Source organism: Chrysemys picta, chromosome 8, assembly GCF_011386835.1.
Source record: "Chrysemys picta bellii isolate R12L10 chromosome 8, ASM1138683v2, whole genome shotgun sequence".
NCBI lineage: Eukaryota > Metazoa > Chordata > Testudines > Emydidae > Chrysemys > Chrysemys picta.
Window position 1 is genome coordinate 12,323,723 of NC_088798.1, and position 14,611 is coordinate 12,338,333.

General features: G+C 43.3%; 1 protein-coding gene across 3 annotated transcripts in view; it reads right to left on the reverse strand.

Annotated features, from left to right (window-relative positions):
* Positions 1-9,680, reverse strand: part of NDC1 (NDC1 transmembrane nucleoporin) — a 29,459-nt gene extending 19,779 nt beyond the window's left edge. For 2 of the 3 annotated variants that reach the window (XM_008167920.4, XM_005284842.5), the window contains exons 1-4: positions 9,480-9,680; positions 8,004-8,124; positions 1,890-1,991; positions 986-1,160 (exon numbers count right to left, since the gene is read on the reverse strand). In XM_008167920.4, the coding sequence (XP_008166142.2) occupies positions 986-1,160; positions 1,890-1,991; positions 8,004-8,124; positions 9,480-9,524 (443 nt within the window). In that variant the 5' untranslated portion in view covers positions 9,525-9,680. Of the gene's footprint in view, positions 1-985; positions 1,161-1,889; positions 1,992-8,003; positions 8,125-9,148 lie in introns of all 3 variants that reach the window. The other variant, XM_008167921.4, reaches the window with a different exon arrangement.
* Positions 9,681-14,611: the final 4,931 nt, after the last annotated feature.

A 14,611-nucleotide genomic window follows, 5' to 3' on the forward strand; every position in this document is an offset into this window, starting at 1 on the left:
ATTGAAGATGCCATTTAGAACGGGAGACAGGGTCTTAGGTCATTTTACAGCTGAAGGGTCATTTGACCTTTTCAGCACTGAATCTGCAGCAAGGGAGATTTAGGTTAGATCACTGATACTCAGACTGAGGCTCGTGAGCCACAAGCAGCTCCTTATGTGTCTCCTGTGGCTCTTTGCAACACATCATATTAAAACACTGATTTAATAATTAACCAAAGTTATTAACCAATCAGGATGCTTTTACTATGTTATTAACCAATTGTAGTTGATAAAAAAATTAGTCATTTTGCTGTGAATTTTTTTTATATACATACACACACACACACTAAATATTTCCCCATCATGCTGTTATGTTATATATATATATATAGTACCATAGCAAATGAAACAATGAATTCACACTACTTTGTCTCTTGTGTAATGCTGATTGTTAATTTGGCACCTGGACCTCAGAGGTCTGAGTAGCACTGGATTAGATATTACAAAAAACTTTAACTGTAAGGGTAGTTAAGCACTGGACGAGAATACCAATGGAGGTTGTGGAATCCCCCTCACTGGAGGTTTTTAAGAACCAGTTAGACAAGCCACATCAGGAAACGTCTAGGTATTCTTGGTCCAGCCTCGGCGTAGGGGGCTGACAAGAAGATAGAGATCCCTTCTGTTCCTACGTTTCTATGATTCTATAGTTCATTTCCGTTAATAATCTTAGTAACTTAGATGGTCAGGGCTTCTGGTGAAACTTTCGGAAAAAAAAAAAATCCACAGCAATGTTTGTAAACTAATCATTTGTCATTCTTCACTGAAGTACGCTTCTCCTTCCAGTACTCAAACTAAAGCAAGTTTAAGGACACATACACAATTGCTCATCTTTTGCTAGAAGTTAAAGGGTTATTTCCTCTAGGAAGCGTCCATCAGTGTACTCTTTTTAGTACAAAACTGTACTACTTGGGCAATACTTGGTTCCATTATTAACAAAAAAAGTCACCTTTCTGAAACTGTGCAGGGTAGAGCAAGGAACTGGAACTTCCCCTTAGTCATAACTGCAGCACACCATGCCACCAGCATTCCCATTATAGCATGAACAACTGAATGGATAACTTGCCGTGGGTGAATAATCTTTCCTAACAGTGCTAATCGAGAGCAGGGAATAGAAGGCACAACTGCAAATAAAAAAAAACAAAAACAAACAAACATGGATTATCATCTACTGCTAAATAAAACTCACATAGCTTGTGTTTCATTTGCATAGGATACCTTTGACACCACAGAACACTTTAGTTATAATCAACCATAAGCTGATATAAATAGATAAAGTAACTCAGCAGCACAGAGGAGAGTTTCAGGAGTATGAAGTAGCACAAGGATAACAGATCCCCTTCCTACTCCAAAGTGCAGTCACATTAGTGGGGCAGAGTGAAATGACTGGTGAATACATGGAAATATATAGCACTGGAACAAGCTTGTACAGAATTTTGAATTGGACGAGGAGCCTGTTCAGGGGACACTGCTCCGCTACTACATTCACCTCTGGTGATCTGACTCAAAATGCAGCTGGATTGTTGAGGCTACATACAGAATCCAATTTTTATGGAAGAATCAGAAATTAAAATGGTTATTTTAAAGAGGATCAGGGGTTTTTTTGTTTTGTTTTTTTTTAAATTCAGTGTTTCTGACCAGGGCAAGTCAATTTGACTATTATGAAGTCCCTTTAACACTGCAGCCACCATTAGATACCTAATTAAAATAAGCTTTAAGGCATTCTACTTTCAATCAATACATACAACACTGTATAAAGCCAATACATACAGTATAAAAACACATCCTTCAAGACAGTCCTTTCATTTAGCTAAAGGTCAAATATCTTGTTGACAGCAACTTTCATAACCCACCTGCATAAAATTCAACATTGAAGATGCTTATTATCAGTATCACCACTGACATAAGAAGGATACAAAAGATGACATAGGAAGTATACCAATCGTTGAATGAATCTAAAATGAAAGAGAATACATTGTTCATAAGGTGCAATAGAACTATATAAAGCTATGATACTAGCAAATGTTTAATATTAAGCATCTAGGTCAGGGGCAGGCAAACTTTTTGGCCTGAGGGCCACATTGGGTTTCAGAAATTGTATGAGGGCCAGTTAGAGGAGGGGGTCGTGCCCCCCCATATTTCCTGACAGCCCCTCTGGGACCCCTGCCCCATCCACACACCCCAGCTCCCTGTCCCCTGACTGCCCCATCCAACCCCTCCGCTCATTCCTAACAGCCCCCCCCGGGACTCTTGCCCCATCCAACCACCTCTTCTCCCTATCCCCTGACTGCCCCCAAAACCCCTCCTGCGCCATCCAACCTCCCCTCCTTCCTGACTCCCCCCCTCCCCCCCACAGGACTCCTGACCCCATTCAACACCCTGTTCCCCCCCCCCGACCCTTATCCACAGACCTGCCCACCACCCCAAACTCCCCTGCCCTCTATCCAACTCCCCCTGCTCCCTGCCCCCTTACTGCGCTGCCTGGTGGCTGGCGGTGCTGCTGGAGCCGGGCCACACCGCCACCGCGCAGCACAGAGCATCTGGTCAGGCCGGGCTCTGCAGCTGCACTGCCCCAGGAGCTCACAGCCCCACTGCCCAGAGCATTGCGAGCGAGCTGAGGCTGCAGGGGAAGGGGGACAGCATGGGAGGGGCCAGAGGCTAGCCTCCCGGGCCAGAAGCTTGGGGGCCAGGCAGGACGGTCCCATGGGCCGGATGTGGCCCGCGGGCCATAGTTTGCCCACCTCTGATCTAGATACACAATGCATAATCACAATCAATAGATTCTTATTTCATTGAGAAAGTAGTATTTTGTAACGTGCAGCTGCACAGTGGTTCTGGATAAACAATCATACTTCAATGGAGCATGTTGTGCATCTTAGATTTGTCATTTATGAAAATACAGAATGTTGCAATTTAATTTGGACACGTGCATTTATTTCTAATATAGTTGAAGTAATTCAACAATAGCACCCATACCTAGACAAACCTGACCATGAAAATGAAGGCCTGGTTTATACCACAAAGTTAGGTCGATGTAAGCCGCCTCGCATCGACCTAGTTGCACACGTGTCTACACTTAAATCCATCTCCCACCAATGCAAGTGCAGACATAATACTAGCCCCGAGTGGTGCTGAGGCATGGTCAATGTCCTGGGTTCGAGACACCATCAGTGTACATACTGCATTACCTGTTGACCCTAACAATCCTCCAGCAGCAGTCCCACAATGCCTGACAGATCACTCCAGCCACAGTTGTGAATTCCACTGCCCATGAGTCACCTAGACTGAAAGCTCCCCCCAACCCTCCCTTTAAAATCCCAGAGAATTTCTGAAATGCCTTTTCCCTGGTTGTCCGGCTTGGTGAGCACACCTCTATCTGCTCGCCGTGTTGTGCACAAATGCCCAGCTAATCATGCCGGCTACACATTCCAGACATGCTCTGACCTGGAGTAGACAGCAGACATTTGATCTCCTGGGCCTGTGGGGCGAAGAGGATGTGTAGGCACAGCTCTGAACCAGCTGTAGAAACGTCAACATCTACAAGCAGATTGCTTGGGGGAGGCAGGCAAAGGGGTAAGACAAAGACCAGCAACAGTGCCTTGTGAAAGCCAAGGAACTGGAACAGGCATACCAGAATGCCAGGGAGGCCAACAATTGAGCCGGTGTGGAGCTACAGACCTGCTGCTTTTACAAAGAGCTGCATGCCATCATTGGCAGAGATTCCACCACCAACCTGAACATGACCATGGATACCTCTAAGGCGCCAGAGTCCCAGGCCCCTACCACGAACAGAGAGGAGGTGGTGGATGAGGAATACAAGAGACAGGTGACCAGGCAGGTCCAGCTGTGTCATGAGTCAGGACCTGTTTTTGACTCCACTGCAGTCCAACCAGTCCCTGCAGTTGAGCACAGGCAAGCCTGAAGCAGGGGCAGGAACCTCAGATAAGCATGTAAAAAAGTTTCTAATTACATGATGGCCTCCCCAACTTAGCAGGACATAGCTACTGACTTTTCATTAATTCAGTGGTTTTCAAACTGTGGTCTGTGGACCCTTGGGGTTAGACTATGTCTAAGATTTCCACAGGGGTCCACACTTTCATTTGAAAATTTTTTAAGGGTCCACAAGTGAAAAAAAGGTTGAAAACCATTGCATTAATTTACCTGTACTACAAAAGGTAGTGGTACAACAGAGATGTAGAGTTGATAACTGCTTCCCATTCCCCTGAATCTCCTGAAAGCTCTCAATGAAACTTGCATGGAGGTATTCTGCAGTCCTCTCCTGAAGGTTTCTAGGGTTCGCAGTCTTATTTCTTCCTCTGTGGTAGAACACTTTCCCATGCCATTTGGGGAGGACTTCAGCAAGAATCATTGCCATAAACAGGCTAGCAGCATACGGGCCTGGGACGCTTCAGGACGCCAACAGCAACTGTGTTTCTCTGCCTTTGTTACCCTTAGGACTGAGATATCAGCTAAAACAACCACCACAACCTGTGGAAAATGGTGCCAGTGCCCTGTACTCAGTTTCATGCAACTGAGCAATTCCCTCCTTATTTCCCTCACCCCTGGCAGGTCATACTCACCATGGCTGGTGCCGTGAACAAGCACTCCAAAGAAAGAGTGCCAATAAGCATGTCTTACTTAAACACCTAGGGAATCAGAAGAAGGGGGGGAATTCGGAATCCTACGTTTCGTTTTCCATTCCTACCTTACGGACAATGGTACCTCTATGTATTTTACTTGGTGATGCAGCTGCTGAGGCCTTGAGAGGTACAGTCTCCACACCACTGGAGTGACTAACCCAGTGGGAGGACATGTTCTGCAAGATCCTGCAAGCCAGTGCTGCACCAGACCTTGAACAGACGGCCTAGAGGGTGAACATTGCAGACAGTATGGAGAAGGAAAGGGCAGACAAGAGGAAGGCGCAGGAAAAGGAGAGGGAGCTGCACCGGGACATAATGCAGCTTCTTCATTAGCCAGTGCAAATGCTGCTGACTCTTTTGCACTTCCAAGTTTAATGATCCCAGGCTCAACTGCCATTGCAGTCAGTGGAGAATTGCAGCACAGCGCCTCCCCACACACACCCCATTCCACATGGCCTCAAGGCCTGCCTGCCTACCCCTACCACTCCACACTGGGGGAAAACATGGACAACCACAGCTTCATATACACTGACCTGGGAGAGCCATGGCTGATTTATGTATAGCTACAATTGACAGTGTTCCCTGCTCTGGTTTATTTATTGAAATTCTAAATTATTTTAAGTTAAAATGTATTTACTTTTAAATTCTTCAGATTTTTTGTTTGTAGCTGTTTTTGTAACTGAATACAACTCTCTTGTTTTGAAAATTAGTCATCTTTATTAGTTTACAACATATGGTGGGTAATGCCTGCTGGCAGTGAAAGTAGTGCTGTTGTATACTCACAACCCATAGGCTCAGTGCCAGTCATCATAAAATGTACAGCAAGCACCACAACATTAACAACTGAACTGTCAGTGATATATGCACATATGTGCAGCAAGCACAAATCCTAACAGATCCCAAAACTGCAGCAACAGGTTGAGCACAGCATACCACATTACAATGGCTGGCTGCTGAAGTGGTCTTTCAAAGCCGCCTTACGCTACATAACTCCTCACTGAGCTCATCTAATAGCCCTTGCGTCTGGCTGTTCAAACTCAGACAGCCAGTCCACCTCAACCTTCCACCCCTGCAGAAATCTCTTCCCCCTCCCTCCCCCCGCCCTTTGCTTCACAAATATCATGCAGGACACAACAGGCAGTTATAACCACGGGGATACTTTTCATACTGAAATCCAATCTGGTGAGGAAACAACGCCAGCACCCTTTCAATCTACGAAAAGCACAGTCAACTCATTCTGCATGTGCTGAGCTTGTAGCTGAATCTTTCCTTGGTGCTGTCAAGATGGCCAGTGTATGGCTTCATGAGTCAGGAAGGAAGGGATAGGCTGGATCCTATGTCTACTGCCATTTCAACATCGCCAATGGTAGTCTGCTGGACAGGAAAGAAGGTCCCTGTTTATAGCTCTGTGAACTGTCCTGCATTCTTAACGATACAAGCATTGTGCACCTTCTCTGACCAGCCAACAATGATGTCAGAGAAGCGTCCTTGGTGATCCCTTTCCGTTGATGTACTAAAAGCTGAGGTGCTCTGGGGCCAAAATAAGGATGTATGTGCTGTCTATTGCTCCAACAATTCAGGAAGTCCATAGCTACAAATCCATCCACTATGTCCTCCACAGCAGATGATTAATGGCCCTGTACACTTGCATGACAATGGCCCCCCACTGTGGATTTTTCTACTCCAAAATTACTTCCCACTGACTGGTAGCAATCCAAAGCATTGCAAATTGACAGTGTGATCATTACTTGCTTCTCCACTATCAGTGCAGTTCTCAATTTGGTGTCCATACATTGGATGACGAGTGAGAGGTCAGCACACAGATCCAGGCATGTGGCCTTTTGCATCCAAAAGTTCTACAGCCACTGCTCATCTCCCAAACCTGCACTACAATACAATCCACCAGTCAGTGCTTATTTCTCGGACCCAGAAGTGGCACTTCACCATCCGCAGCTGCTCCGTGAACACCAACAACCCCCTTGAATTGGTTCTTGCTATGTCTCAAGGCAAACTGATCACATGGAAATCATCATGCTCCCCACAGCTCTTCTTGCCACGCTGCAAATACTGGAGGATCATGTAGCCTGTGCTTGCAATGGTCATAACAATAGTGCAGAGCTGTGAAGGCTCCATGCTTCTGTCAGAGATGGCCGACAGCGATAAGTCCCATGCAGGTTCGTAGGAAATTGAAAACCAATGCTAAAATTATCGGCTAGAGATATTAGGGGACGGATAACACTGCATTACGGGAATTTGACCCCATTTCTCCCAGTCACCCTTGTGAGACTCCATTCTGCCTCACCATGCATTGCCAAAACTACCCAAAAGACAGTGCACTGAACAGTGGCAGGTTGTATACTGGGATACCTACCCATACGGACCTGCACTGTGCATCAACACAAGCACTCCTAGTGGGTACATGTAGCACTGACCCAAGGAGTCAAGTATGCACGAACACATACAATATACTAACTGTGAAGGGTGTATGCCAAAACTTGTGTTGGCAAAACTTGGTCATGTAGAGAGGCTTACGATATTAGTTATTTGGTAATTACTTTCAGAGTCCCTTCCAGTTCTATGAGATAGGTATATCGCCATATATTTTTTTATTTTACTTTGTTTATTCCTTATCTTACTCTTCTGAAAAAGATGACACCTCCCTGAAAGGCTGAATGTCACAACTACCAGGCTTTTCAGTTGGTGTCTATCTTTGGAGACAGTCAACACCACTCCTGTAAACGTATGTTTTCCTTTTGCAATCTATTTAATATGTAGCATATATTTATCTCCTTCCTCAGACACTTTAAAAAAAAACCCTGAACCTTTGATAAAGATAAGTATCAGCCGTTATCATTTAAACACCAAGTTGTATATTGGAAAGCATATTTATATATCAGTTTCCACAAATTTAGAAAGGTCTCAAATGCAGGTAAACCAGTATCTCTAGAGCTCTGATTCTCAAAACTCTGGTTCACTAGTGGTCTATGGAGCACCTCCACATGACTCAAAGAATTAAACACTTTGAAAAACAGACAGTGGAGGGTGATTTATGAGATGAACTTTCACTTACAAAAGATTCCACAGGGCAAAATAGTTAGAAAACAGAGTTCAGTAAGAGTGGTGAATTTAAAAATTAAGGACTTGATTCAGTCTTGAATAAAATGATTCCCAGGCTACACAAGCCCTGCAAAACTCAGTTTTCAGCACAATGCAGTTGCCAACATAGTTATTTTTTATTTAATCAGAGCATAAGTAGCAAGTGGAAATAGAATGCTTTAACAACTGCACAGAAAGTTAAACATTTCACATGTAGGGAAGAACACTTACTTGAAATCCATTGTATAGGATGAAACAAGTCAATGCTGCTAATACTTATGAAGACTGCCGTACACAGAGGAAGCAGTAGTACTGACCAGGCAATACTAGCAGCCACTCTCCAACCCAAAACCTAAAAAGACAAAGGAAAACATGAGTAGCAGTACAGCACAAACCTTAAATATTGTCTCTGTAAACCAAATACCAAACTACCACATAACCCAATTAATCAGAAAGGTCAGATACTTGTGCAATATTGTCCACACCAAGCATTCAAAAAGCATGCATCTGGTCCTAATAAACCATGAGATTAACTTAAAATTCATGAGATTTGAAAGATAATAAATTTGGGGCTCTTTTTAGTTGATTTCTGGTTTCTTAACTTTTAAGTGGCAATTGCATCCGGTTTTCAAGCTTTTCCCTGCAACCATGAGAGTTAGAAACATACAGGTTTGTTTTTTTAAAAAGGAAAACCGAGGATTGGTCTATACCTAAAACTTCGGTCAACCTAGCTATGTCACTAAGGGCTGTGAAAACATTTGTGCCCATGCAATTACATCAAACTAACCCCCTCTGTAGATGCGGATAGGTCAACAGATTAATTCTTCCGTCGACTTAGCTACCACCTCTCTTGGGGGTGTACACAGTAAAGGAACAGAAAAATCCCTTCTATTTCTATCACAAATGCCTACATTACAGTGGCATAACTGCAGTGCTGCAGCTGTGCAACTCGTAGCATAACATACCACGAGAGTCTCACATAATCAGTCGACTCCAGCAAGGTTTGTAGTAAAATGGCAAGAACTGGTAACCCTGCTTGTGACTTGCTGCACACGTGTGAGTCCGCATTTATGGCAAGTGGCAAAAAAGAATGAGAACCTCAAGATTCATTGTTCATGAAGCAGGATCTCTTTTGATTGTCCCGATTATGTCCTGACGTTAATTCTCAGGCTGGGATTTCCAAGAACCAGAGTTTGGCGCCTATTAGCCATTGAAACGCCATAGGCTATAGGGATTTAACGCCATAGGATATAAGCATTTAACGCCCTTTGGCACATTAGCTCTCAGTGGTTAAGTCACGGTCCAGATTCCCCCCCCCCCCCCCAAAGTGCTGTCAGTCACTGTGTACCCCCTGTCGGCTGCGGGGCCCGCATTACCCAGCAGGGCTCTGGCATCCCTGACCGGCCCAGACGGGCTGCGGGCACTGCGATGCTTTCGGCTAGACACGCCTGAGGTCCCCGCGGTGCGCAGGGCGGGCTCCACACACCCAGGGCAGGGCACCAGCCCGAGCAGGGGCCCTGACGCGCGGGACCAGGCCAGGCCAGGGTCCACCCGGCTCCCACAGCCTCTACCCCGCAGAACAGCCCGGGCCGACCGTCGCTCGGACTAGGGGACTCACGGCCCCTTCGCCCCTCCCCCACCGGGGGCAAGGCCTGCGGCGGTTGCCCGACAGCGGGGCCTAGGACCCCCACAGGGCGCGGCCCTCACCTGCCGGAGCAGCGCCTGCTGCTCGCCGCCGCCGCCTGCCCTCATAGTCCCCGCAGCGTGAGTCCCGCTGCCGCCGCCATTCAAAGCCGCCAGCGTTCAGGCCCCCGCTTCCTCCACCGGGGCTGTTCTTCGCGCTGCCTGTTGGAGCCACCCATCAGGCGCTCTCAGGCCAGCCCCCGCAAGGACCCCACAACCGGAAGTGACGGCAGCAAGGGAGCTGAAACTACAGCTTCTGAATCGGGCAACTACCGATCCTGCGCAGTACGGGCACTGCAGGTCCCGGAACTCCCGGCGTGCCTCGCGCCCAGGTGATCCCAACTCCAGTCCCGCTGTGTACCCAGTGTGTGTGTGTACGTGTGTACGTGTGTATACACACACACCCCTCCCTCTCTCTCTTTACTCACTCCTGCCCCTGGCCCTTACTACGTACTGCTCGTATGGCGAGCCACTTACAGTTGTCCTATGCTCTTTTCCACAGGGAGACAAGAGGCTACGTTATGAAGAGAGTAATGGGATGACCCTAAACAACCAGATCTGCTTGAAGGCCCTGCACTTCTGTGGTTTAAAAAAAAAAAAAAAAACTTGTGAAGACAGAAGGAAACTGAAAGAGGAACCACGGGGGCCGGCTGTTTAAAAAAACCGCACCTATACAACACTAACACTTCAGTAAAAGTGAAATCTCACCTTCACAGAGCACAGAAACTAACTTATGAACTCCCCTAATGAGATCTCATCCTATAATTGTCACAAACAGTAGGACAATGGCTTCAACATGCCAATTATAGTTAACTGTTATTTAAGCCCCAAGGTAATTCCTCTCTCTTGTTAGGTAAGGTGGGTTTGACGCTTACGTGTTTCAGATGGACATTAAACTTGATAATATGAACATCTTGTTGCATAAATGATGTATTTGTCAAATATCCAGAACAAGGCGTTTGGGACAGATTTTACTCTCAGCCTATCATAAATCTAAAGCAACTTCAGTGAAATCAGTAGTTATTCTAAGGAATGGTAGCAGAGCCCAGAATTTAGGAGCCAATTCCCTATGTGCACACTTTTCTTAGAAGAAGCAGAGCATTACCGGGAAACATTTTATTTTTTTTCCCCTTTACCTTGTTAAAAATCAAAACTAGTAAAGGAAATGGAGCACATCACAACACTTGCAATCAGTATGTTGTTTCTACCAAGATAGAGTAGGGGGGCTTCTTCTAACAAGATTTTTCTGTTGTGAACTGGTGCCTTATATTAACATTCAATGTACATTACACACCTATTGCTTTTTCTAACACACATCAACTTGCATTTTTGTGGTCTAATACATAAGTAGAGCCTTTTTCTGTTCAAGTGTGCACCAAACAGTATAAAGGAGAAAGGAACACTTAAAGCCAAAGCCCCATATGGCCCATCGTACATCTAACCACAGATTATGGGCAAGGCATTTTTTTAAAATTTAAAGAGAAAAATCTGAACAATTCTGCACCTATTACTTTTGAATGATTTTATGAAAGTCCATTTTTTCCTCTGTACTTAATGGCTAATTCCAGTGCACATGTACATGAGGAAAGCTACTATCATTCTAGCAGTAGCTTACACGTAAAATACTGCAAATTTAAATCCAACAGCATTTAAGTTAAAGTTGTGAGGGTATCCGTTTACTGATTAGAAGAGGAAGTGTTTAGACTGCAGTATGTGAATTATACAAGGAGTGGTGCAATTTATCTAGAACAATACTTAACACTTTGCCAACTTTAATATTAATCCTTCCTCGGACCACCTGGCTCATTTTATAAATGGGGAAAACAAAACAAAGACACAGACATTCTTGTAATGTGTATATATAGGAATAAGAAATCTTCCTTTGTCAAAGCCACACTGACAGGAGGTGATGTTAGAATACAGAGGTTCTTATCTCCTTAATGGGTCCTTAGTCAATTAACCCATACCGTTGCAGACAAAACATAATAAACCTATCATACATACAGGATTATTCGATTTTAAATAAGGCTGTCCAGCAATTAAAAAAAACTTATGACTAATCACACTGTTAAACAATAATAGAATACTATTTATTTAAATATTTTTGGATGTTTTCTATATTTTCAAATATATTGATTTCAATTACAACACAGAATACAAAGTGTACAGTGCTCACTTTATATTTATTTTTTATTACAAATATATGCACTGTAAAAAAAAAATAGTATTTTTCAATTCACCTAATACAAGTACTGTAGTGCAATCTCTTTATCGTGAAAGCTGAACTTACAAATGCAGAATTATTCAAAAATAAAATAATGTAAAACTTTAGAGCCTACATGTCCACTCAGTCCTACTTCAGCCAATCACTCAAACAAACAAGTTTGGTTACAATTTGCAAGAGATAATGCTGCCCGCTTCCTGTTTACAATGTCACCTGAAAGCGAGAACAGGAATTCACATGGCACTGTTGTAGCCAGCGTTGGAAGATATTTACATGCCAGATGCACTAAAGATTCATGTGTCCCTTCATGCTTCAACCACCATTCCAGAGGACGTGCGTCCATGCTGACAGGTTCTGCTCGATAACGATCCAAAGCAGAGCAGACTGACACATGTTCATTGTCATCATCTGAGTCAGATGCCACCAGCAGAAGGCTGATTTTATTTTTTGGTGGTTTGGGTTCTGTAATTTCCGCATTGGACTGTTACTCTTTTAAGACTTCTGAAAGCACATTCCACACCTCTTCCCTCTCAGATTTTGCACAGCACTTCAGATTCTTAAACCTTGAGTGGAGTGCTTTAACTATTTTTAGAAATCTCACATTGGTACCTTCTTTGCGTTTTGTCAAATCTGCTATGAAAGTGTTCTTAAAAGGAACATGTGCTGGGTCATCATCCGAGACTGCCATAACATGAAATATATGGCAGAATGTGGGTAAAACAGAATAGGAGATATACAATTCTCCCTCAAGGAGTTCAGTCACAAATTTAATTAACGCCTTTTTTTTAAAACGAGCATCATCAGCCTGGACGCATGTCCTCTGGAATGGTGGCCGAAGCATGACGAGGCATACAAATGTTTAGCAGATCTGGCACGTAAATACCTTGCAACACCAGCTACAAAAGTGCCATGAGAATGCCTATTCTCACTTTCAGGTGACATTGTAAATAAGAAGCAGGCAGCAGTATCACCTGTAAATGTAAACAAACTTGTTTGTCTTAGCGAGTGGTTGAACAAGTGGGACTAAGTGGACTTGCAGGCTCTAAAGTTTTACATTGAACTCAAAAACAAAACAGTAATGTAAAAAAAAAAAAATCTACATTTGTAAGTTACACTTTCACACTAAAGAGACTGCACTACAGCACTTGTATGAGGTGAATTGAAAAATATTTTTTATCATTTTTACTGTGCAAATATTTGTAATAAATAATATAAAGTGAGCACTGTACACTTTGTATTGAAACAAATCAATATTTGAAAGTGTAGAAAAACATCCAAAAATATTTAAATAAATGGTATTCTAGTATTGTTTAATTGCAATTAATTTTTTTGAGTTAATCAGGTGAGTTATCTGTGATTAATTGACAGCCCTAACTTTAAATAACCTCTGGAGTTTGTTATAAGTGGAGCTGGTAGCATCACCTATAGTCAAGGTTGCCTGCCGATATCCATTTATGTGTGTTGGCAGTTGCTTATAACAGAGTTGAGTGAATAATGGATTTTTCAGGGTGGTAGCTGAACTGAAAAAAAAAGTTTCAATCTGAAGCCGCGTTTTCATTTTTTTTTCCCTCAGCAACAACGGAAAGTTTCATTCAGATTAACTTGAATTGACATTTTGGAAGAAATGTCACTTCTACTCAACTTTTAAAAAGTTTCTCCATCCTCCCCCTCTTTTTTTTTTAAATTCAGTCAAAAATAATTGCTGAATTCACAAATAAATTTGATTGCCCAGAAACTACAGTTTTCGGCACAGTCACTATTTGCTGAACAAATCTGAGCTAGCTCTAGCCTATAACTTTGCCAAACTGTTTAGACTCAAGTTTCTCATGCTGAGGATGTAGGCCCCCTCCCCTTTAAGTTTAAACACTTTAATGCCTTGGAGCAGGTACATGAAATGTGGCAGGGTGGTCATGCTGGTGCCAGAAATATGCTTTTTGCAGTCCCTGTGAAAGTCCCCAAATTTGGCCAAGCTGTAAACCTTCAAAAATCTGAGTCCCTAACCTGAGTTACCTGGTTCCAGATTTACTGAAGTGCTGAATGCTCATAATTGCAACTGAAGTCAAGAACTGTTTTGAACATATGAGCTGCTATAAAAATAAGTATTCAGGGAAAAAAATAGAGCTTAGGTGTTTTAAATTAGGAACCTGAAGATAGGACACACTTGACAATTCTGGCTCATCTCTGCATCTGTAAAATAGGGACAATATTACCACTTAATCTCACAGAGGCATACAAGGCATTCTGTGGTATGTCTCTACTTCAGTCTGGAGGTATAAATTGCCATCTTGAGACATACACATGCTAGTCTTCATCGAGCTGGTACACTACGAACAGAAATACAGTCACGATGGCATGAGCAGCTACCCCTCCAAGATGATAGTCACCTGCAGGTGTGTCTAACTCCTCGTGCCACAGCAGCTACATTTTTATTTTTAGCATGGGTCTATTGCCCCAAACCAGAAGTTTCACCTCTATCTCAAAAGGTAGCTATACCCACTATGGTGAGAGAAACCCCCAGGATGAAATTATTTTATATTAAATGTAGGGCTTGGATAGTATGCATTAAATAATGCAATGTGAGGGATAAAAATAGTGAAAGTAACCATTTGCTGAGTTCACAGAATGAGGCTGGGGTCCTGTGCAAAATTGTCACTAATTACACAATCACGTACTATCAATTCATACACACAAGGGGGCCCAATAAAGGTTGCCTGGGAACCCTTCAGTCTGGCCTTAAATGCTTGATGTGCAACCTTAAAATGGTCTTTTAAAAACAAGTATATTTTTTAAAAGTGTGATTTATAACTAATTCAGCAAAATTCTCTCCTCCATGCTGGTTTGTAATTTAGTCTTGTCAAATGAAGTGACCTGAAATATGTTTATCCCAATAGATTGACAGAAGTGAAATTGTACAAGCTCTTTGGAAAAAAGA